The following is a 26,123-nucleotide window of genomic DNA, read 5'->3' as shown; positions in this document are numbered from 1 at the left end:
TGAGATAAAAAAAAAAAGCCTCCTGCCAGTGTCTTAGTCTCTGTGGAGCATCCGAACTGGCTCCTGCCTCTCTGGCAAATGCTTCAGATGCTTTAAGATTAGTAAGTGGGTACCCTCTCCACTCCACTAATGGCCTCTCCATTAGTAAGTGGGCTTTTCAATCTGGTATTTTTGCAATGGTTTTCATGTCGAGTGCATTGTTTGGGAGCCCTTTATGAGCAGGTTTTCTGTTTCTTACAGTTCAACAGTTTTCTTGGACATATTCCCTGTTGAGCCAAGTGTACTGTCCTTTTACCCTTTGTTGTAGAGGCTCTGTTCATCCAGTTTTCAGGTCCCTTTCTTATGGAATTATTCCATATATAGTTGTAGATTTGTTGGGTTCATGGGAAAAATGAGTTTAGGATATTCCTACACTGCTATCTTGAACCCTCCCAAATTTCAGATTATGTAATCTTGACAAGAATACCACAGTAAACCTTTGCATCATTAACAAAGTGAAAACCCAACTGCACCAGTAAACATTTATAAACCTGAACTTAAAAACACAATTTGTACTCTTCTGTTATTTTTTGGATGTTTAAAGTGCTGAAATATTTTAGAAAGAAAGTTACCAGCATTAAATTTTGAAACAGAAGTAATAAGGAGAAGAAAAGAAATTGTCAAAAATTATTACAAAGAATATAAGGAGAGTCATAAATAAGCAATAATAAAAGTTTAATAGAATTGGAGATGAGGAGAATATTTTCAACCAGAAAGGATCTGAGATGAATTCATTGATAAAGCAGACTTTCAACTGACCTTGAAGGATGGCCAGGATTTCAATTAAAAATATGGGTAAAGGTACTCCACATAAAGAAGGCAGCATAAGAACAATGGCAGAAATGGGAGATTGTGTTCAATGGGAGGTGACACAATTACCTTAGTGTACAGCACATGCCTATACTAATGGTAATGACAGAAATGGCCTGGGACTTCCCTGGAGGTGCAGTGGTTAAGAATCCACCTGCCAATGCAGGGGACATGGGTTTGAGCCCTGGTGCGTGAAGATCCCACGTGCCGCAGAGCAACTAAGCCCAAGTACCCCAACTACTGAGCCTGCGCTCTAGAGCCTGCGAGACACAACTACTGAAGCCTACATGCCACAACTACTGAGCCTGTGTGCCTAGAGCCCATGCTCCACAACAAGAGAAGCCACCACAATGAGAAGCCTGCGCATCGCAATGAACAGTAGCCCCTGCTCACTGCAACTAGGGAAAACCCGCACGCAGCAACGAAGACCCAACCCAGTCAAAACTAAATAAATAAATAAATATTAAAAATAAAAAGGAAAAAAAAAAAAGAAATGGCCTTGACATCTATGTTAGAGCCATACTTTTGAGGAGCTGAAAGGCCATGTAAAATCGATGGACTTCATTTGAAAAGCCATGAGACCTCATTGACCAACAAACCAGAGCTTTTACAACAATACATAGCTCAGATGAGAGGAAAGAAAAACAAATGCTTCTGTGTGGTTTATTTCAGTGCATTGTGGTGCTGGTGTTTTTCTTGTTTTGTTTTTCCAACAACTCTACTGTTATATTGCTGTTCTTAATTTAAGGATTCTTATTTTATGTTTAATGAAGTTAAAAATTTCAAAGCCTTGGTTTGATAATACGAAAACAAAATTAAAATGTTAAAGTTTTTCATGAAAGTATTAGCAGCTTTCCCAACACCACTGCATCTACAATTTGACAATGAAGAAAGTATGACAAATATGAATATTATATTTTCATATACATATAAAATATGATAAAATAAAGCTTGGAGAGAGCTGAGTTAACTGTTGAGAATAAACCAGAGAGCTTGAAAGGGTCCAACGGCAAAAGATATAAGAAGAAAGCAGGAGAAAGGGAGGAAGGAGACCCAGTAGATGTGCTGGGATCACAGGAACTGGTACACATTGTTTTTAAGGGAAGGATTTATAAACAACAAAATACACAATGGCAACACTCAGAAATGTTAGCTGATTTTATATACATTTGAGATCAGATTAATTTATATTACATATAAACTATGCTGTATGAAACCTATACATGTGAAAAGATTAGAAGGAGAAAACAAGGTAAAGATCCAAAATTAAAGAAATAAATAGAAGACAAAAAAAGGGAAGAAATATGGTCAAATTGCCCATTCTACACACAGAAAGGTGAAAACAGATACAGGTTAGTATTATTCCCAATCTGCAAATTAAGGAGACAGGAAATTTAGCTTCATTCCTTCAAAGGAAATAAAATACTCATAATAAACATGAATTACTGTATCTTTTTCATATTTTTTAACATTAAAAAGTTTCCTGTAGCCTTGATTAATTATAAAATATCTTTCTCTTTCATTAAGTTTTATAAAATTTCCTCTGATTTGCCTTTCTTATGTGAATATATTAGAACATTTAATTATTTCCATGACTTCTCTGGCATTTTTATTATTCCCTATATCATATAATGCTCCTGAATAATAAGTTTCCTTTCTTCCTTGAATAATTTCTCTGTGGGATAGAGGGGAAGTAGGAAAAGGACAGTAAAATTGAATTTCACATCTTTCATACTAATTCACCCATTTTTTTAAAACCCCAGACTTAATGTATTCAACACAAATGGCAATATGAAACATAAAATAATGTAGCACAACATTTAAGCTGTTTATGAAAACAAATTATCATTGCATAGACCACAGCAATTAATACCAATTTTGTCAAGGGACACAACCTATACATAAAAGTTATTTTATGCATGGTTTACAAATTGCTTATAGGTCTACATTTTGGTTGCATGCTTGTAGCTCAGACAAATTTATCATCTTTGGATTTTTTTTCCACACAACACTGTTATATTTTCTATTTTGTAGGTGCATCTAAATTATTATAAGAAATCAGAGTCTAAAAATTGAATATGGGAAGATGAGAGCTAAGAGTGTCTTCATAAGTAGTCCCATGTTGTTCATAATGTATAAGATTTTCTCCTATCAAATATCAATAGGAATACAATTTGAAGATAAAATGTATTTCCTCAATATTTTTACACAATAGTGATATCATAATTTAAATGGCCAATAAAATTTGAATTCTTCAAGGAAATAAAAATGATGGCTGTGGAGAATCACTCAAAATTTTGCCACAAATTTTTAGTGCTCCTCTGTTTCAGGGGAGACAATTAACATGAAATTACTTGTATCTTATGTGCATTTTACTGTAATAAATTGTCTATAATTTCCAATTGTAACATTTTTCATTTGCAACCAAAAAAACTAACTCAATGTACTTGTGGAATACTAAACAAAAATAAAAAATAACAGAGATGATTGGAAACTAGACGACTGCCAGTTTGAAAATTATAGTGTAGAGTCAACATTTCCCCTTTTTTATTCCTGCAAATCATCCCAAAACATAGAGAATGAGAAACAATTATGCAAATGTCCTATTTATTGAAAATGGTAAACAGTGAACTCTTAGACCTCCAGGTCAAAAGAATGGTTCCAAAATCAGATTTCAAAAAGAACTAACAAACATAGCTTTCACTAAGGCTAGGGGCCATGCCTTTTTATACCGTAGACATGATGCAATAGTTTCAGGTAGAAGCATCTATGGAAGTGGTTTGGTTCCAAAAAGCAGAAAAAGTGAGGCTAAATGAGGAACTATATAGAGAAGACATATGTGTAGAAAGTAGTCTATATCTGTGAAAACAAACAGAGAAGTAAAGTCTTTCATTGTGGGGGGAGAAAAAAAAAGAACAAACAACAAAACCCACATTTTCTAACTCCCTTAGCTAGACCAAGAAAAACTCACTTTGTTCAGCGATACAAAAGAAAAACTGGACCAGCACAGGATCTATATAAAGATGCTAGGAGAGAGAAAGAGAGAAAACCAATTACACATAAAGAATCACATACTAAAAACATATTGCCATAAAAGAAGTGAAAAATTGTGACCAAACATTTCACCGTGAATTTTTTAAATGTAATGCATTGCAATTACCTTTTTGAAGCAATTATGTACTGCAGAAATACAGGGTGTCAAGGTGAGGTTGGTAAGACAAGAACAAGAAATGCATTGTAAGCTTCCAGGGCTCAACCAAATGTTACAACACAAAAAAGTAAAAGCAACATAAAAATGAAGGAGAAATTTGAAATAATACAGGGGAAGAGAGAGTACTGAAAGCACAAGAAAGTAGCAAGGATTGAAATGATAAATACAAGCTAAGTAAATGGATATTGATAAAGAATCAAAAAGAATTAGAGAGAAATTGTAGAGCGTATTACAGACAAAAATAAATCCAACATACATGTAAAAGGAATCCCTGAAAAAGAAAACCATAATAATAAGAAAGAGCAAACATTTAAAGATATGAGTCAAGAAATTGTTCCTGAAATAAAAGAATACTGAATCTACATCTTGGGGAAAAGACCCCCCAAAAGAAAGGAAAATAAAAACAAAAAAGTAACCACATCCCTGGGCAACACGGTCCTGAACAGTCAGCACAAGGATAACACTCTAGTGAAGTCACTAGACTTCACATATAAATGAAGAATCCTTCAGTCTGCCAGGCAAATAAGAATTCCCTAAATTCTACAATGCTAGAAGAAAGAAGAGCAACATGGTCCTCGGTCAAACTGCACTTCAAGTATAAGACAAGAGACAAACACTTTGGAAGATGCAAGATTTCAGAAACATTGCTTTTCCTCAGGAATCTACTAGAGGCGACTTTCATCCAAGAGTTGGTTAAAAAACAATAACAAACTTGACAACAATGTAAGCTCCTGTTGGAAGCAAATCTTCCCCAAGTGAACACTGGAAGCTTCAGCGGATTATAGCTCCAGACAGCTTGACCACAACCTCTGGAGATACCCTGATCCAGAACCTCCCAGCTAAGCTGCTCCTAGATTCCTCGGCCATAGACACTGTGATAGCATCATTGTCTGAAGGTGCTAAAGTTTAAGGTAACTTGCTATGTAACAATAGAGAACCAAAACAAGGCTTAAGAAGTATTGAATTTGAAGAGGCTGGAATGCTGGAGAATAGGGAGAAGATTTTTTAAAGAGAGTTGCTGATGTGCTGTGAGTCCCACCATCCTCCACAGGGAAGACTGAGGGATATCATCATCCTCAAGCAGAGGGACAAGGGTTTCCAGCAGAGCCTTTGGGACTGACAGGTGTTCTCTGGCTTTACAGGACACCAAGACTCATGCTAGACCCATGCTTGGAAATGACTAAAGGCAAGAGGCTGTGGTGCATTGCTGCTCTGAGGGCAGGATGGTGGTGGCTCTATTGGGAATGGCTTGTGTGCCCCGAGTTTGTCACGACAGAAGAAAAACGAATGATTTTACAGACAGATGTAGGCCAGGTGTGAGAAAGGGCCAGAAGGGAGATATCTGAGTGACTTTGATCAAAAGAGACACATGAAGAAGCTGTTAATATTAATATTAAGACTCTATATGGGGTGGACCACCACAGCTAGGAGCTTAGAGGAGGAAACGTTTGTCTCATTAAGGAACTGCAGGTGAGACACCCCCAGGGAATGAGGGGATTTCCACAGAGCCCAGAAACATGCTCCAAGAAAAAGAGCCAGCACTTCATATGTGACATGGCCAGGAGAAGATAAGAACCCCACCTCTTTTCTGTGGGAGAGGAAACTGTAGCTGGAACCCTGGAAGTTAAAGGCAAGAGGCAAGGTGAGAAAACCAGGCAAGCAGCTGAGCACAGCACCCCTCCCACACCAAGGCTGAAGCCCTGGGGGAGGGAGAAGCTTTAACACTAGGAAGCTTCAGAGTTTTGACTATGACATGAAACTGTAATTAATTAATGAACAGGTCCCTGTGTTCTGCCCTTTAACGTAATGCTTCAATGATTAAAACGAAATTTGTTATTTAAAATTAATGAAAATAACAGTATATCATACCACAGTAATGATATCATACAATTATCGGCACAAGGGAAATTCTACAGTTCTATAATAACTCAGACCTTCAAACCTTGGACTGCTACTGACTGGTACCAATACTAGGGTAGACAACATTAACTCAAGCCTCACTACTTAACTAAGAAATCAGTTTCCAGAACCAAACTGACATATAACCTAGCATACCATATTTGTTCTACCAAGTATGATCTCATACAGGCTGCCCTAAGAAATATAATTTTAAACCATTTTTTGAACAACTGATAAGCCTTGGCTGGAATAAAGCTAAAAATTAAGAACCTTCATGCATTTCGAGGAAAGTGTAACATACCATTAAATAAAGTTGGCTTTCATTTTTCTTTTTTTTAATCCCAACATCAGATATTCATTGATTCAAAAAAACTTCCGATTTTTTATTATAAAAATAAGTAAATAAAAACAAACAAATAAAGTTTGGCAACACTACCTCTGAATACGATACTCTTGATTACAGAGATGTAGTCTTCAGGCTCCTGCTCAGTTGAGATCTCCCATCCGCCTCCGGAGATATTTAATAATTTGTAAAGATGATCTGAACTCTTCATCCCACACAGCAGAGTAACCACACTTTCTGGCGAATGCAGTATGTTTTCTAGAAACTGACATTTCTTTGAAGATAGGTTTTGAAGCAGGCTATTTGATAATATCAAAAGTTTACACTTGTAAGAGTTTAAATTTAGCAATTCCAAATCCCGAAGAGAATAATTCTCCAAGCGATATAACAGGATTGCTTCCCTTTTCACAACATGTGAAAAAACTTCTCTCAAGTACAGAGCCCATTCTTCAGCATCTTCTTCATATATCATGATGATGTCTTTTGCATTTTCTGGAAAGGAGAAAATAATAAATTAATTTTCATATATTTGACATGCTAACAGCAGGTTATATTATTATTTTTCAAAGAATTAAATGTACTCTTTAGGGAATATATTAATTTGCTTATACCAGAGACCAATAATATAATTCATATTATCCCCATCAGAATCCTATGGGAGTAAAGTAATCCTTCAGATGCAACACAGAGTTCATGCTCTGTGCAAGGGTACACGGTACTCACTGCACAAATGTTAATCTAGGAAGCTCAATGGAAATAAATGAGAGGCCTTGAGACAGAATGGAAAGAATATTCTGTGGGATTAGGGATGCTGGGCTACTAGGCATGGCTCTGCCAGTAACCACAAAATTTTACCTAGATTATGGCACTTAATTCCTTTCAGCCATCGTTTCTTCACCAACTAAATGAAGGTTTAAAAAAAAAAATAAGCCCTACCTAATGAATCAGATTATTCTGAGAAGAAATAAGACAATTTACATTAAAGGATTTTAAAATCCTTCTTCCAGGTAAAGATGGGTACATCAAGACAGATTACATAACTCCATGTCCAGAAAACCAACAAAATAAAAATTTTTTAAAAGAACAAAATTCAATAGCAAAAACCAAATTAAGGGGGTATTATCTCATGCCATAAACTAAAAAGTTGTTGTTGATGAAATAAATCGGAGGTTCTGGTGAGGCAGTACTAATCCTAAACCTATCTCCTACCCTAAACCAGCACTGATGAAAAAACTTTTAAACCACCAAAACCGCCAGGGTGGTCATGAATCTCTTCCCCAGCTGGAAACTGATCGGGGGTGTCTGCAGAAGCGGGAAAGGCTGAATCCTAAACAAGCCAAGGCTCAAGGCTGAGTCAGTAAAGCCAGTCAAATTGCACAGGAACTCAAGAGCATCCCTGGGCATTGGAGAGGGGCCTTGCAGACAAGGTCCCATTAGAGACTACAGTCCACCACCTCCAACTTGAGAGTCACACTCACAGATCTTCCTTCTCCTCCTCTTTTCTCTCAGGCCATAACAACTGACTAGAATGTAGATTTTGTCTCTCAAACTACAACTTGGAGGGAAAATAAAAAGTAGCAATTAGGGAGGGGAATTTAAGGAATAATTTACCCACACAATATTAAGCAAATAGAAAGCCTAGACTGAGCTAAGAGAATCATGAGCAAGATGAAAGGATTAGCAATACAAATTCATAGTTATTGAAAGAGACGATGACAACAAAATTAACAGTAATAATATGATCATCATAATAATGAAAGTAACACAGCATGAAAAGACTAGCAGAAATCATAAGCAGGGAAGAAAAACACAAGAAAAGTCCCACACAGTATTAAAAAACCATTGATTAAATAAAACCAAAGTTTAAAGACATATTGATTTGATATTTTTAAAAGAATCATTTGAAAGGGTACAATAAATAGATAAAAAGACAAGTTGAGAGCCAAAGCAATACCATTGCCCAGATAAAAAATTAGAAAAAGCAATGACTAGATTAGACACAGATAATATTTTCATTTCTGGCCTCAAAGTAAAGCTTCATATTTTCATAGTAAACACAAAAAGAGAGAACAAAATTAAAGCAATTGGTGAAAAATCTGATATATATGGATAAGAGCCAAAAAAGGAAAAGATTCAATATAAAGATAATCTAAAAACCTGAAGTAGAAGAGAACAAAAGATGCATTAAAAGTTTTAAAATATAATTTTTAAAATCCTTAAAATATGGATGAAAAATGAACCAATTCTATGGAAAAAATGTTAGAGAAAACATCTTGATTAAATTTCACTTGGTTTAACGATTATTATAAAACCTCTTCATATATCTAGGAAAGAAAAGCAAGTCATTCAAGAGGAGAAAAATATTAGGTTGGTAGATTTTTTCAGAGCAATTTCAAAGGCATATTATAATAAATTATAAAACAGATCTTACAAAAATAATTTTATAGTGTATTCATACTACAGAATATTGCACAGCAATAAAAAAGAATGAACCACTGCTACATGCAACATGGATGAATCCAAAGATGTAATGTTGACTGAAAGAAGAAAAAGTATATACTGAAGGATTGTATTTATAAAATGTTCAAAAATAGAAAAAAAAATTCATGGCAATACAGATCAGAATATTTGGGAGTGGGATTAATGAATGGAAGCAGATAAAAGGGAGCCTGCTGGGGTTCTGAAAATGTTCTATATCTTGATCTGAGTGGTTGTTACACAAAGTATACATATATAAAAATCTGTTCATCTGTATATCTTAGATTGTGCATGTAAATTATATGGCAATTAAAAAGTAAATTAAAATATCAAAAGAAAAAAGGAAGTTTCAGGATGGTAGCTATTCAGGAGGCATAGGGACTTATAATAGATGAATGGAGCATTTTGGGAGGGAGATCCAAAGAAAATAAAACAATCGTAAGATTGTATCATATATTTGAAAACTTGAGAAAAAATGCTAACAGAAGTTTGACAGTTCTGACTGGACATTTTGAAAAAACTTAAAGATAGGTACATTATAATCTTTTACATGTAAATTACAAAAGAAAGAAGAAAAATTAATTGCAGAAAAACAAAGCAAAGCAAAACAAAAAAGAAAGCAGGATCATTATATACTATTTGGATCAACAGTGTAAATGTGTACATTGTATGGACTGGATATTTATGTCCTCCCCCAAATTCCATATGTTGAAATCATAACCTCCAGTGTGATGGTATTAGGAGGTGGGCCAATGGGAGGTGATGAGGTCATGAAGGTGGAGCCCTCGTGAATGGAATTAGTGCCCCTATAAAAGACGCTCCAGAGAGCTCCCTTGCACTTCCTGCCACGTGAGGTCACAGAAAGAAGTCAGCCATCTGCAACCCAGAAGAGGGACATCACCAGAATTTGACCTGCTGGCACCGTGACCTCAGCTTCCAGAACTGTGAGAAATAAATATTTTATTGTTTAGGCCACCAAGTCTATGGTATCCTGTTAAAGCAGCCTAAATGAACTAAGACAATCATAATAATGTAAAATATGATTAATGACTTAACTACAAGTTGAGACTTAAATATACTGGAGAACAAGGAAAGAGTCTGATAGACTAATAGATTGAAATCCTTATCCAGCATATTACAGAAGACAATAGATAATAGTTAGAATTAGTAAATCAAGAAATAGTAGTATAAATGTATCTTTTAGAAACATGGACTAGAACAACAACAACAAAATTTGAAATAATGAAGGTTCTTAAGTTTCCCAGAGGGAATGGAATTGTGTTTGGGGAGGGGGAGAGCAGAGAACTGCTGATTTTCATTATAGGTGTTTTATCATTGTTCAATATGCCTGTGTAACTATAATCAAAATTTAAATAAAGAAAAAAAACCAGTCAGCAAATAGAAGAACCAAAGTAAGCAAAATGAAAATGTAAAAACTTTGGAAAAAAGAACACATGGTAAGTTGAACACATATACATATGGATCAAAGACTAAGTATCAAGGGGATTATGATGGCACTACAAAATGCAAATGTTAAAAATCTTGAGGAAATGAAAGTATCCATAGAATGGGAAAACTGAGTATTTGCAGAGGAGAAAGTATAAAGCACTAACACCATCTTTCATAGAATTCAGCTATTTAACACTGCCTAAATTTGAATAAAAAGTGACTCAATTCTTCTACTATTTTTTGTATCATCATCTTTCTTAAGCAATAATAAACTTGGAAAGTATTCTGAGTAAAAAAATTTTTATCTGAAAATGAATGTCCTTTGGTTTTACTTTACATTACTTTATTTTATTTAAAAAAGAGCACATAGAGTAATTCTCACTTTTAAATAATCCTGCCCATCTACTCAAAATACACCATAGTTCCATTGACTGTTAGCAACAGTTGTTTGTGAGAGATAAAATTTTGAGAGAGGTATGATTTCCTTTTTTCTTACTCTTCCATATAGCTTATATTTTTGTTGTAAAGTTGTATTACTGTATAAAACAAAGTAACCATTCTTAAAAATTTAGTTTGTAAGGTATTATCATGAGTACAAAGAACAAAACACCAAAACTCTTACATTCCACACTTATCTTTCTCACTCTGGATATAGAGCATGTATCTTCTATACCACTGATGTAGCAATTAACGCCACAATGATTTTGAGAGCTTTTGCATTTTTATTGAATTATCTATATCTTTTCTCATGATATAAATAGTATCCCCAAGGAAGATGTTTCCTCTTTCAACTCACTGATTCCTACACAATGCCTAGCACAATTTTTGAACAGATATTCAACAAAAATTTAAAAATAGATTTACATATACAGAATGAGAAAAAATATCTGGCAGAAAACATATGGGAATCATACACAAGTTGTGTAGGAATCATCGGCATATTTCTGCTATTCTCTATGTAGTGTTTCACCTAGCCTCAATGATAAATAAATAGTTATTGAACAAACACAAACATAGTATCATAATGCAATATTTTTATGTTTGAGGAACAGCAGAGGAAGAGTTTTCCTTATATTACATATAGCCAGAGTAAGCTGCTGTTTAATTATAGAATAATTAGGGTAAATATAAAACTAATAATAAACTATTGAGTGCTTAGAATAAACTAGGACTCTTGCTGTTTTATACATATTATTTCACTTAATTCTCAAAATTTACCCTTTTAAGGTACTAATGTTACTCTTATTTTACAGATGGGAAAACTGAATCAGTACCGGGATTAGGACTCCAATGCAGGCAGTCTGACCCTACAGTCTGTACTTTTAACCTCTAACAGTAGAGGACACAATAACATTATCTAAAAGATTAAAATAGATTCTTTGCAGTGATATGAACTAGATTAGTCTCTATTAAGCAGCCTACGAGTTAAAATCAAGTATGCAAAGTATGTGAAAGCTCACTAGGACTCTGGTTTCCCATCAAGGAAAAAAGAGGAAATAAACCATATACTCCAAGAGTATCGTTGTCTATGAAGAACTCACAGAACTTCCTTCCTGACTCTGAAACCTAAATCAATAAAACTATACATTAGGCTACGAGGATGTGTTGAAGTACAGAATGAATACCGCCACATTACATGGTTGGATATCACACTACCATAGGAAGACAACCACAGGAAATCAATTCTAAAGACAATCATAACCCATCTTTCAAAACTTCCCAAGAAAATTAGACAGGAAGTCTCTCGCAATACTCTATGGCCATTTTTTCTTGTGCTGAAATTGTGCCTTCCTTTAAAATTTATATTTGACTTGTACTTAGTAAACTCCTGTTTGACAGTTTTCAGAAACTAAGACTAGCATTAAATGTTAGCCCTTTCTTTTCTATGGATTAAATGATCTCAGGTTTTTACTCTTTAATTTTCTCAAATATTATTTATTGAGATGTTCCATGTACCAGGTATGTTCCTAAGCATTTAACATGCATTACTTCGTTTAATATTCATAAAACTGTACGGAGTTGGCCTTGTTATTTTTATTTTACTGATGATCACATTGATTAACTTGTCACGGTTATGAAGATAGTAATTGGTCTTTATGTTAACCTTCCAATCTTGTTGTATGAAACCATGTTGAGTCAAAACACAAAAAGTTAATAAAGGGGCCTTATTCTAGAAAATAGCTTGTCCTTGAGTAACATTTACATTGTAGACTCAACAGTAGTTCTCTATGATTTCTCAAGAGGAGCCTACTGGCCTTGCAATGCACTTGTTTTATACACTTGAACTAAATCAAACCTAAATCATTATTCTACTTGTTTAAGGAGGGTTACTGTCATTAATGTTGGCCAGATTTTACAGGCTGTGAAAGGAAACAATAAAGGATGAACCTGAAATATAGAAGCACAAAATGTTCATTCCTGGAAAGCGTCATCAAGATAAAGGGAAATTGCTATTGAAGATGCCATTAAGGTCTGCAAATAAATTATTTAAAATGTAAATCTCAAGTCTAGCAACATAAAGGACAGCTTATACTACAATGGTAGGAGCAAAATAGATCTAACTACTATAAAGTGTTCTTTCAGATTCCATAATGATGCCTTATTTATTTATCTTACAAAATACTGAACAAGTCTCCAAGCTTGAAGAAAATGTGTATTAATAATTGATATCAATAATTGTTTTTGTTATGAGAATAAATTATACTACATATTGCCAAAAGAATGAGACTGGCCATAAATCCAAATCCTTCCTATTATACATGCACAGCTCGAAATGGCAGATTTTCTTCTTTTTGAATAAGATCCCACCTCTTACCCATGTTTGTGCATAATGGAGAAAAATGGCATGATGCACGTTTTCAACATTGTATTTTTCTAACTGGTAACCAAAGTGCAGAAAAAACAAAATTACAAAGAAATGAGTTATAGCCATAATGGAGTCAGTAGTGATAACATGAACATTAATCTTGATCTAATCACACACAAATATATATCATTACTCAAATTATATAGTAAGTATAACTGAATTGGTCTTATACTCTAATTTGTACTCTAACTAGTACAACAGGGGAACAAAACTGAGGATTTTCCAAAGGTATTAAGGTAGCAAAATACACTATAACTCATATTTCTCCTCCAGAAAAGTTGATTAATTTCACTTATTCATAGTGGCAAAAAGTACCAGGTGTTTTCTGTATATTTCCGTGTAGCAGATACTGCTGATACACAACCCACATCTTCCTGGCCCACTAGCTTCACCTTGATGCTCAGCTCTTAAGCACACTGACCACTTCCAACCTCTGCTCTGCTGCCTGAGGACTTTCTCTGGAGCTGAGGGAGCTTCCTCAGCCCGTGTGCCTGCCTGGCAGCTCAGAAGTGCTGGGGATTTAGTGCACGGAGGGCTGGGAGGCAACCCTCAGTCAGTGAGGGATGGAAGTCAAGGTGTAAACAGGTCAGCTTCCCCATCCTTCAGTGGGACAGTTCTGAGGTTTGTTCTACACAGTAATTAGAGGATTCCCAGTGGTATTGAATTATAACTGCTCATCATATTATTCTGCTTATTAATATACACAGTATCGGCTTTTCTCCCTTTCTTGTCTCACATTCCCAATTCTCTCACTAGTGCTTCATGGACTCATCTTTAAATAAATTGCTTGTACTCATGTCCATTTCTTAGGGTCTTCTTCAGGGGAAATCTCTATAAACATATATGTTAATTAACTTAGTTCTTCTTTTCAAATACAGGAAGGTACCGACACATTTTAAGATTACACTTTTCAGCTATGGTGAAGAACAACGACCAGCAAAAATTATTTTTATACAAATGCAGACCTTCCCCTTTCTTTTTCCTTTTAAGATGCAAATAAATGCTTCTATGCTTCACAGAACAACCTTGAAAGAGAATTTTTTCTTCTTTTCTGTAAAGAAAGCATGGTGTTAATTGTTACAGGATTATTTTGCAAAGACCTCCTACCCCTTCATATATAAACTACAGATGTTCAGCTCTCACCTCTATCACTTTTTATCACTAATACAAATTGTTGATAGTTCATTTAAAGAATTAAAAACATAAAAGATACTAGATCTGTAAGGAGGTTTTAATATGTTTCAAACTTACTTAGTTCAAATTTATGGAATTCTATTTCTGCAGTGTCCATACCCTCTCCCTCCTTTTATTGCCATTACTCTATAGATTACTGAATTGGACAACACTGACCATAAGACAGCCTATTATTTGATATTCCTCTAAGAAAAGAATACTGTGATCAAATAAACTATGATATATTACAAATTTTAAGATGAATTCTGATTTCAGAGAATTTGACTAGCCTGAAACAAAAAAACATTATCAGAATCAATTAAATATGGGAGTAGTATCATCTCACACAGTATCTTAGGCGCTTCTCATTTCTCCAATTCACACTCAAGAATGATCTCCTGGGACTTCCCTGGTGGCTCAGTGGTTAGGAATCCACCTGCCAATGCAGAGGACACGGGTTCAAGCCCTGGTCTGGGAGGATCCCACATGCTGCAGAACAACTAGGCCCGTGAGCCACAACTACTGAGCCTGCGCTCTGGAGCCCGCGAGCCACGACTGCTGAGGCCTGCATGCCACAACTACTGAAGCCTGCACGCCTAGAGCCCGTGCTCCGCAACAAGAGGAGCCACCGCAATGAGAGGCCCGCACACACCGCAGTGAAGAGTGGGCCCCTCTCACCGCAACTGGAGAAAGCCCGCATGCAGCAACGAAGACCCAACGCAGCCAAAAATAAATAAATTTATTTTAAAAATATTAAAAAAAAAAGAATGATCTCCTTAGGACCTGAATATTTTTTGTGATCTCTCCAGACTGATTTCTTCCCTATGGATTACATCACCCAGGCTCCCATGCCCACTCCAATGGAAAGCACCATCAGAACACCAGAAGGTGAAAGAAAGGAATGATAGGGTTATTTATCGGTCCTGTCACTCACTCCCCCATTCTAATTTTAGCAGTGGCCGTTTTCTTTTGTGGCTCTTCCGTGGTCTTTCTTCCGTGGTTCCAATTTTCATGCATCTCTAGCAACCATCTTTCCTCCACTTCCCTCACTGGCAGAGTAAAGGACTCCTGCTTATTCTTCAAATGCTTCACTATCCCTCTTTGGGTTCTTCAGCCCTGCACATCTTAATAAATAATCACTTTATTAAATTTTTTCAGTTAAAAATCTTTGATGGTGGCACTGTTTCTTGCTGGGATCCTAATAAATACAGGTACTAGGAGTGACCACAGGAAATAGACTCTATAAGACGGATTTTGGAATTGGGTTGCTCTCATAGTTGTGGAGAACACAAGCAAGCCCTCATCAAGGGAAAATAGTACACTGGCAATTTATGGCATGCAGAAGCACCATAATGGCATAATGGTATAATTGGATGGAGTGTCAATGGAGGGGAAAGTTTTAGGAGATTGAGTGTCTGTGGTGGCAATAGGGATTACAGATATGGAGGGGGTTGGTATTTGGTTTCTCTGTCCTAGAGAGCATGCAATCATACAAAGACAGAGCTACAATTCCAGTAGCAGGCAAAACCCTCCAAATGTCCCTGGATCTTTTTTAACCAAGTGAACCTGTACTCCTTGTAAAAACAAATAAACCAAAACAAAATAAAATTAAAAGTTTTCAGGAACTTCACTTGAGGCAATTGCCTTACAAGCTATGTCAACTTTTCTCAGTAACCATGCCAGCATCCCTCACTGATTGCCTTTAATATCAATAACTAAAATTAGGTCCCATAAGTGAAAGGAATATTCTAGAGAAACTATTTCAAACACAGAAATTATTACAGGGCCTTGACAATATATATCAGCATAAGTCTGGAGAGTATGTACGGAATGGATTTTAAGAGTTATTAGACCAAGGAGGGCAAAACAGAGGATTGAAGCCAACTGAACTCATCAATATGGTTATATTCATACAGCAGTCAGAATGTAATGTGTTATCTCCAGTACCTGAGTGGCATTAACAGTCGATAGAATGTATAATTAAAGCTTGGACTCTGTAATGGCCTACAATCAATGTGATTACAATGCTAGAACTTGCCTACCATGATGGTGAAAAGAGGTCAAGCAGGCAAATTTTTTCTGTAAAGGGCTAGATAATAAATACTTTAGGCTTTGTGGGCCACATAGGATATCTTCACTTTCTTTCTTTGTCCCTCTTTTTTTTTTCTTTCTTTCTTTCTTCCTTCCTTCCTTCCTTTCTTCTTTCACCTATTCTCTCTATCTTTCTTTCTCCCTCTCTTCCTTCTTTTCTTCATTCTTTTTCTTCTCCTCCTCTTCTTTTTCCTTTTCTTATAACTCTTTAAAATGTAAAAACTATTCTTAGCTTACAGGCTGTACACAAATATGCCACCAGCTGGATTCTGCTTGTTGGCTATAGTTTGCTGACCCTTGCTCTAGAGTATTCTGACATTCCCTTCACTAAGCATTAAGAAATTCAATCACAAGAAGCTCTGTACTGTCTGTCCTCTGTAGCCTGGAGACAATGATGAGAACTGGACCTCCAAATTGAACTTTTTGATGTCAGTGGGGGAATAATGAAGTCTGGATTGGCAGAGAATAAATGGCAGCACTTCATTATTACAGGCAATTTAAGTAATCAAAGTGTTTTTCAGTGCAGGGATCTGTTATGGTAACTAATTGATCTGAGGGTCCTTAGGAATGAAATATCTGCATAGCCTATGAAGGTTCGATTTCATTTTTATAAACAAAACAATTCTAGGTTTGAGTGCAGAAACTGACTTAAGTTGCAATAGTGGAGATTCACAGCCTCCTATCTGGTTTATAGACTCAGAGCCCTTTAACTTAGGGAAGACCAAGTCCCTTTGAGAAAGGATTCTTCTTCTTCTGTGCTGCTAAACATGTATACAACAAATCTTTTCCCAAGCATTCCCCAGAGACTTGCAGCCATGTATACTACCATTTTCGTGGACCCAAAATGCCCAATAGCACGTTGGTAAAAGGGAGTTTATGGAAGTCAGGTGTAATGATAAGTAACTTCTTGCCTTGGGGGTGTATCTAATCATTGTTCCAGTGGGCCCACAGAGATATCCTGTGGGTTTTTAAAGCCCGGAATGTATGTGGCAATACATATACATAGCAAATGGCAGAATCCTTCCTTGCAGAGAATGAGGATATTTTGGGAGGAAGGGAGAAAATATGTCTCTGGAACTGTTCAACCCCAAAATAGTAAACTAAACCAAATACTACGTGCCTTGGGTCTGAAAATATATTGGCACTAGTCCAAAGTGAATGGTTGCTGCATTACAACCCTGGAACCCATGGTCGTCCCTGGAAGAGAATGGTGAAAGGAAAGTCTCCCAGGTGGCAGAACTTTGGGCAGTATCTCTAACTGTCCACTTGCTTTGAAGAAAAGGCCTGAACTATGGATCTACTTTGAGTAAAAGAAGAAAGAGTAGAAAAGAATATGCTCATTTTATTAACCCTAATTAGGTTACTAATTAAGAAAATATACCTTGGAAACATGAGACTACAAGTTACTTTTTTTTCCATGCAGTGATATCCTTATATTCTTTGTGGCTTATACAAAAGCAAGTTAGATATACACCACATTAGCCAATGCAAATTTTATCAATAATAAAGACAATATACGATTTCCCCTCTGCTTTATTCTTTTGTCTTATTTTTTCAGTTGTGTAATAACTTAAGCATTGAAGAAGGCTATTTATTGTTCCATCCCCACCTCCATCCTCAATACGAGTCCCTGACGTTGTTTACTGAAAAGTGGCTTTGTCACCCATGCTAAGCAGCCCAGCCCCCAAGCGCAGAAATTGTTTTTAACCATACAGTCTAGTTGTGTTTTATCAACAGGATGCCACAAAGACCAGTGACAAAATCAGACTGAACTGGCTAGATTCAATATAGTGGGCAAAGCAGGCTGAAAGTCACTGCTTTCCTAGCCTTGATTTATCTCTGTGTTTCCATACCAACCCCTGAGAGCTAAAGGACACTTTCCCTGATTTACCTCTGTGTTTGTTTCAAAAGTACCTGGTGTTTGGCAGAGATGTTTTGCAGCTGTACTTTGAGAGATATATGCTTTGAGAGATACACAGTGGTCAACCGCCTGGAACAAGCTCTGACTTGACCACAGGACCGTGCCTGCGCAGGTGGAACCTGAAGGTGTCTGAAAGTTACCTTTGCTTCATTACCATGCTACAATCTCTGCCCAAAGGAGGGATCTGTGCTCTGCCAGGCACAATGGATGCCGTGTTTACACACGGAAGTAACTTGGAAGCTGGTGCGTGCCCAGCGGCCCCCAGCTACCCCCAGGAAATCTCCGCCCCTTTTCTAAAGCCCTGATGACCTGTCTGCCTCCTACCCCTTAAAAGTACCCGACTCCCCTCCCCTCTCTCTAAACGGGAGAAGGTGCCTTTAGAGGATGAGCTCCCCTTCTCCATTCCCATTCAAGCCATTGAATAAAGGCTTGTCTTGCTCGCATCAAACTCAGTTTCGTTATCGGCAGCTGGAGCCCGAGCAGGAAAGAATTCGCTGACCCAAGCCAGAGGGGCTTCAATGCAGATACAGGGGAGCCTCGCATCTAATCAGGTAACAGCACTTGATTGTAAATGTGCCACATTTCAAAGTAACATACACTGAAATTCCATTCAATTGTAATAATATACAAAGTGCATCCACATGAATATTACGATGTGTTTTTTGCTATTCATAGTGTTACAGTTTTAAGAAAAGTATTTTAACTCAATTTAAGTCAAAAACAAAATTTTAAACTTGAGAAGACACAAGTTAGAAAGTTTGAGAGAGTTGCCCAAGGTCACACCAATGGTAGGTCACAGAGGCGGCCTTAAATTCACATCATCTACTGCCAACTCTGGTTTGGGTATCAAAGCACACTGCAGGCAATGTTATTGAGAAAATGAAATAAAACTGCAGTCCTTTCCTTGGGCTTTTCAGTGGACAGAAGCACATGATCAGTTCATCAGATTAAAAAGAGAATTGACTTCAGTTTCACTGGCAAATCTAATTTTGCTGTCCTAGTTCTGAGCAGGAGAAAACTGTGTTGGCATTCCCTTGTTTCTTTGTCTCCCTCACTTCCCATCTCTACCTCTTCTTTACAAAACACAAGATGGTGGCAATGGTAGGAAAAAAGAACCATGATTAATTAGCCATGGCTAATCATGGCTTGAGAGCAATGACCAAATAGTTTATAATTTTCTTTCTGAATTCCTTTCATGAAAATGAATGCGTTTTAGTCGCTATTACTGAAGTATATAAACCAAGGCCACAGTAAATACACTCCATGTCCTCAATCTTTAGTGGAATCGTGCAACTTAATTATACTGGCAAGTGTTTATCAGAAAGACACTAATGTCTTTCAACAGTTTTGTTATGTGCAGAATTACATATGAGGTCACAGTATAAGAATATAACTGAGTAAGAACATACCTTTAGCAAAACCCTCTGTGGAAAGTTTATCTTAAAATTCACATTCTTCTGTGGGCATTGTAAAATATCTTAGAAATGGCTAGAAAACTAGAATACATGGACATACTGAAACAAAGAAGAGAATGAATTTCTGCTCATTCGTTGAAAGCAATACCAGCAAGCATGTAATTCCCCACCCCTTCCTGATGTCTGCATCCTCCTGTGACCATTCTTGACCAGAAGGAAAATAGCAGACAGAGCAAAGTATGTCTCCTGCCACTTGCGGAAGCAACCCAAGGTCTCTTGGGGCATATGCTCACAGTAAACATGAGTTCTGTGTAGCGATTAAACAATTGCAAATGATCAAAATACTGGGTGCCTCTATAAAAGTCCTCAACTCCATTACAGCACTTAGTAACAGCCACACTGCCCCACTGCAACTTCATTCTTTTCTCATCATGTGGTCAAGGGCATACTTGTCTCAGAACCACTTTGGGAGTTTGATAAAATCATTATTTCCTGGGATTGGTACCCAGGAAAGAATCACCCATTGTGCAGTTAAACACTGGGGAAATTCTTATGTCCACTCAACTTTGAAAACTGCTCTAGAGTCTTTTTTATGCTGTTAGTATTTCTAGTACCATACTTGATAATGACAACTCGAGTTTTGCTGATGTAAAAAAAGAAAATGAAGATTTTAGTCTTTCCTAATGAGGAAAAAAAAAATTTCCAAGTGGCTTACAATGTTATTTACTAAGGAACTAAATGCATGTGCGTAATTCAATTCACTAAAATCATTAACTTGTTTGCTCAAAATCTGTCTTATTTTACCAAAATGATTTTTGTCATATGAGGGCCAAATCACTTATTTCCATACAAAGAACACAATATTTGAAATTACGTATCTAAAATTTAGATTGCAATTCTGAAATGAACATTTTATGATGTTTATCCAAAACTATAAAAAGTACTATAGATAGTGATGGGGGCAGATTTTATAATATAATGTGTGGTTAAGTAAAAGTAATTTTAAGAGTATTCTACTGCATACTTTTATAAAAATTGCTATTTTACTGTTATTCTCATGTACCACGTGTCATATTAGGAAAATTAACAGCCTAGAACTCAGGCACTAACCAGGTTACAAAAGCTAACGTTTAAAAAATTAATGTTCAATTACTTTACCTATGGCTAACATTTTGTACAAGATTGAATTCTAAACTCTTTTCTGAATTGAAATAATGAAGCTTTGAGAATTCCTAATGGAACTGCTTTCATTAATATTCGACATTTGGAAGTGTATAATATAATAAGATCTATGTATAAATTCTTATAAAAATGTAAACTACTAGACAAGGAAAGATGATTTTAGAAAATGAAGAACTGGGAAGAATTATTACAATTTTTTCTATATTTCTTCTCTCTTATTAAAATGTATAAGGATACTGTCCATCAAAAACTGAAGTTCTATGTCATATAAAAGTTTTAAACACAGAGCTATGTCAAGAATATATGAAAATAAATGTTTTACATTTATTCTTAAACAATTTTAGTAATCTATTTTATGTATTGAATCTGGTTGCTTAATTACTTACACTTAAATATAGTGTAGAGAAAAAGCTATTCAAATACTGAATTGTCCCTTATATTTTTTCTCTGAGCTTGTTAGAGTAAGATAATATTAGTATTTAAAAATTTTACCACTTGAACTTGAGGAATTCCTATATATTAATATAGCTTAAAACTGTAAGCAAAGTTGAAAATCAGCAACAGATACTTGAAAATATAGACACAGTTGGAGGGTACAGTTCTTTCATTGGGAGTTCTTAGTACTTCTGGACAGTCATATTTAACAAGACATCATCCTTACCCTTCAATGATCCTGATCCTCACTACTCGAACATTTTATAGTTCTCTCTCATCACTTGGATTTTCAGATCGGCTATTTTGAAATTCAACAGGATACTTTACCACAATTATCCATAAGTACCATAATGCTGATTTAAAATGCCTCAATATCAATTCCCTAATCATTTATACTTTTTATATGTTTACTTAAAAATCATTTAATGATTATTATAAAAAACAATTGTTCAGACTTTAAGAAATATAAAGATTATGAAGCACAATTCCTACCCTTAATGGGATTTATGTACTAAAAAAAGGAAATGGATTTTGACAAGTTACCTTAATACAAGGTAGTTTATTTTAGTATTTCATTAAGACCTGTGGCTGAAGAATCTTCTTATTTGTCCTAGGGTTAACTAGAAACACAGTCTTGGAAACAAAGTGCCAATAAATCCTTAAGTATCATAAAATGCAGAATTGAACAATTTACACATCCAAAAAAAGATCTAAATTTTACAAAGTCTCTGTTTGACATAAAAAAAAATCTGAAAATGTATCATGAATCAATATGCAAACCACTGTGAACAGTATAAAACCATACATAAAATGTGAGCTCTTTCACATATGTACACATGAACTTACAATTCCAGGCAAATATTGTCAATACTTATTTCTTAGTGAAGGGCGTGGTATACTATAATTTTATTCTTATCTTATTCTCTATTTTTCAAATGTTCTACAATTTACTTTTATAAGAGAATACCCCTAAAACTATTCCATATGGTTCCTTTCATGGCAAAGTAGCCTGACACCAACCCAATTTTTATCATTAGGAGAAAATGGCGTCAAAATAATTCCCTACTAGTGTTTAAAAACGGTTCAGAGGGACGAGGCAAGATGGCGGAAGAGTAAGACGCGGAGATCACCTTCCTTCCCACAGATACATTAGAAATACATCTACACGTGGAACTGCTCCTACAGAACACCCACTGAACGCTGGCAGAAGACGTCAGACCTCCCAAAAGGCAAGAAAATCCCCACGTACTTGGGTAGGGCAAAAGAAAAAAGAAATAACAGAGACAAAAGAATAGGGACGGGACCTGCACCAGAGGGAGGGAGCTGTGAAGGAGGAAAGGTTTCCACACGCTAGGAAGCCCCTTCGCGGGCGGAGACTGCGGGTGGCAGAGGGGGGAAGCTTCAGAGTCACAGAGGAGAGCACAGCCACAGGGGTGCGGAGGGCAAAGCGGAGAGATTCCCGCACGGAGGCTCGGGGCCGACCAGCACTCACCAGCCCGAGAGGCTTGTCTGCTCAGCCGCCGGGGCGGGCGGGGGCTGGGAGCTGAGGCTCCGGCTTTGGTGCCAGCCGGGAGGGAGTCCGGGAAAAAGTCTGCAGCTGCCGAAGAGGCAAGAGACTTTTTCTTGCCTCTTTGTTTCGCGGCGCGCAAGGAGAGGGGATTCAGAGCGCCGCCTAAACGAGCTCGAGACGGGCGCGAGCCGCGGCTAGCAGCACGGATCCCACAGCAACAGGGGCGCAGAGGGAAAAACGGAGAGATTCCCGAACGGAGGCTCGGCGCCGAGCAGCACTCACCGGCCTGAGAGGCTTGTCTGCTCAGCCGCCGGGGCGGGCGGGGGCTGGGAGCTGAGGCTCCGGCTTTGGTGCCAGCCGGGAGGGAGTCCGGGAAAAAGTCTGCAGCTGCCGAAGAGGCAAGAGACTTTTTCTTACCTCTTTGTTTCGTGGCGCGCAAGGAGAGGGGATTCAGAGCGCCGCCTAAACGAGCTCCGGAGATGGGCACGAGCCGCAGCTATCAGCGCGGACCCCAGAAACGGGCAGGAGACGCTAAGGCTGCTGCTGCCACCACCAAGAAGCCTGTGTGCGAGCACAGGTCACTCTCCACACCACCCCTCCCGGGAGCCGAAGCAGCCCGCCACTGCCAGGCTCCCGTGATCCGGGGACAACTTCCCCGGGAGAACGCACGGCGCACCTCAGGCTGGTGCCACGTCACGCTGGCTTCTGCCGCCGCAGGATCGCCCCACATCTGTACCCCTCCCTCCCACCGTCCTGAGTGAGCCAGAGCCCCCGGAGCAGCTGCTCCTTTAACCCCGTTCTGTCTGGGCGGGGAACAGAGGCCCTCAGGCGACCTACATGCAGAGGCGGGTCCAAATACAAAGCTGAACCCTGGGAGCTGTATGAACAAAGAAGAGAAAGGGAAATCTCTCCCAGCAGCCTCAGAAGCAGCGGATTAAAGCTCCACAAACAACTTGATGTGCCTGCATCTGTTGAATACCTGAATAGACAACGAATCATCCCAAACTCAGGAGGTGGACTTTGTGAGCAGGATATATTAATTTTTCCCCTTTTCCGTTTTTTGTGAGTGTATATGTGTACGCTTCTGGGTGAGATTTTGTCTGTATAGCTTTGCTTTCACCATTAGTCCTCGGGTTAGGTCCGTCCGTTTTTTTTTTAATTGTTTTTTTTCTTTTTTTCTTTTTTTTACTTAAAAAAATTTTTTTCCTAATAAATGTTTTCTAAATAATTTTTTCCTTATTTCCTATCTTTAGAAATTAAAAAAAAATTTTAATAAGTTTTTTCATATTTTTTATTTTTAAAAATTAAAATTTTTTTTCTTAATAAATTTTTTCTTATTTTTTTCTTATTTTTATTATTAAAAATTAATAAATCTATTTTTAAAAATTAAAAAAAAATTTTCTTAATAAATTTATTCTTAATTTTTTTTGCTTATTTTTTATTATAATAGTTTTATTTTATTTTATTTTATCCTCTTTTTTTCTTTCTTTCTATTTTTTTTCTCCCTTTTATTCTGAGCAGTGTGGATGAAGGGCTCTTGGTGCTCCAGCCAGGCATCAGGGCTGTGCCTCTGAGGTGGGAGAGCCAACTTCAGAACACTGGTCCACAAGAGACCTCCCAGCTCCACGTAATACCAAACGGCGAAAATCTCTCAGAGATCTCCATCTCAACATCAAGACCCAGCTTCATTCAACGACCAGCAAGCTACAGTGCTGGACACCCTATGCCAAACAACTAGCAAGACAGGAACACAGCCCCATCCATTAGCAGAGAGGCTGCCTAAAATCATAATAAGGTCACAGACACCCCAAAACACACGACCAGACGTGGATGTGCCCACCAGAAAGACAAGATCCAACCTCATCCACCAGAACACAGGCACCAGTCCCCTCCACCAGGAACCCTACACAACCCACTGAACGAACCTTAGCCACTGGGGACAGATACCAAAAACAACGGGACCTATGAACCTGCAGCCTGTGAAAAGGAGACCCCAAACACAGTAAGATAAGCAAAATGAGAAGACAGAAAAACACACAGCAGATGAAGGAGCAGGGTCAAAACACACCAGACCTAACAAATGAAGAGGAAATAGGCAGTCTACCTGAAAAAGAATTCAGAATAATGATAGTAAAGATGATCCAAAATCTTGGAAATAGAATAGACAAAATGCAAGAAACATTTAACAAGGACGTAGAAGAACTAAAGAGGAACCAAGCAACGATGAAAAACACAATAAATGAAATTAAAAATACTCTAGATGGGATCAATAGCAGAATAACTGAGGCAGAAGAATGGATAAGTGACCTGGAAGATAAAATAGTGGAAATAACTACTGCAGAGCAGAATAAAGAAAAAAGAATGAAAAGAACTGAGGACAGTCTCAGAGACCTCTGGGACAACATTAAACGCACCAACATTCGAATTATAGGGGTCCCAGAAGAAGAAGAGAAAAAGAAAGGGACTGAGAAAATATTTGAAGAGATTATAGTTGAAAACTTCCCTAATATGGGAAAGGAAATAGTTAATCAAGTCCTGGAAGCACAGAGAGTCCCATACAGGATAAATCCAAGGAGAAACACGCCAAGACACATTAATCAAACTGTCAAATATTAAATATAAAGAAAACATATTAAAAGCAGCAAGGGAAAAACAACAAATAACACACAAGGGAATCCCCATAAGGTTAACAGCTGATCTTTCAGCAGAAACTCTGCAAGCCAGAAGGGAGTGGCAGGATATACTTAAAGTGATGAAGGAGAAAAACCTACAACCAAGGTTACTCTACCCAGCAAGGATCTCATTCAGATTTGATGGAGAAATTAAAACCTTTACAGACAAGCAAAAGCTGAGAGAGTTCAGCACCACCAAACCAGCTTTACAACAAATGCTAAAGGAACTTCTCTAGGCAAGAAACACAAGAGAAGGAAAACACCTACAATAACAAACCCAAAATATTTAAGAAAATGGGAATAGGAACATACATATCGATAATTACCTTAAATGTAAATGGATTAAATGCTCCCACCAAAAGACACGGACTGGCTGAATGGATACAAAAACAAGACCCATATATATGCTGTCTACAAGAGACCCACTTCAGACCTACGGACACATATATACTGAAAGTGAGGGGATGGAAAAAGATATTCCATGCAAATGGAAATCAAAAGAAAGCTGGAGTAGCAATTCTCATATCAGATAAAATAGACTTTAAAATAAAGACTATTACAAGAGACAAAGAAGGACACTATATAATGATCAAGGGATCGATCCAAGAGGAAGGTATAACAATTGTAAA

At 37.1% G+C, this 26,123-nt stretch overlaps 1 protein-coding gene across 4 annotated transcripts in view; it reads right to left on the bottom strand.

Moving 5' to 3' along the window:
* The window catches only part of BANK1 (B cell scaffold protein with ankyrin repeats 1), a 321,258-nt gene that overhangs the window by 272,331 nt on the left and 22,804 nt on the right, over positions 1–26,123 (bottom strand). For all 4 annotated transcript variants that reach the window (XM_059923918.1, XM_059923919.1, XM_059923920.1 and 1 more), the window contains exon 2: positions 6,396–6,794. In XM_059923918.1, the coding sequence (XP_059779901.1) occupies positions 6,396–6,794 (399 nt within the window). The remainder of the gene's footprint in view (positions 1–6,395; positions 6,795–26,123) is intronic.

This window comes from Balaenoptera ricei, chromosome 5 (genome assembly GCF_028023285.1).
Source record: "Balaenoptera ricei isolate mBalRic1 chromosome 5, mBalRic1.hap2, whole genome shotgun sequence".
Lineage (NCBI taxonomy): Eukaryota > Metazoa > Chordata > Mammalia > Artiodactyla > Balaenopteridae > Balaenoptera > Balaenoptera ricei.
Note: the sequence above shows the minus strand (reverse complement) of the source record. Positions and strands in the feature narration are given on the sequence as shown.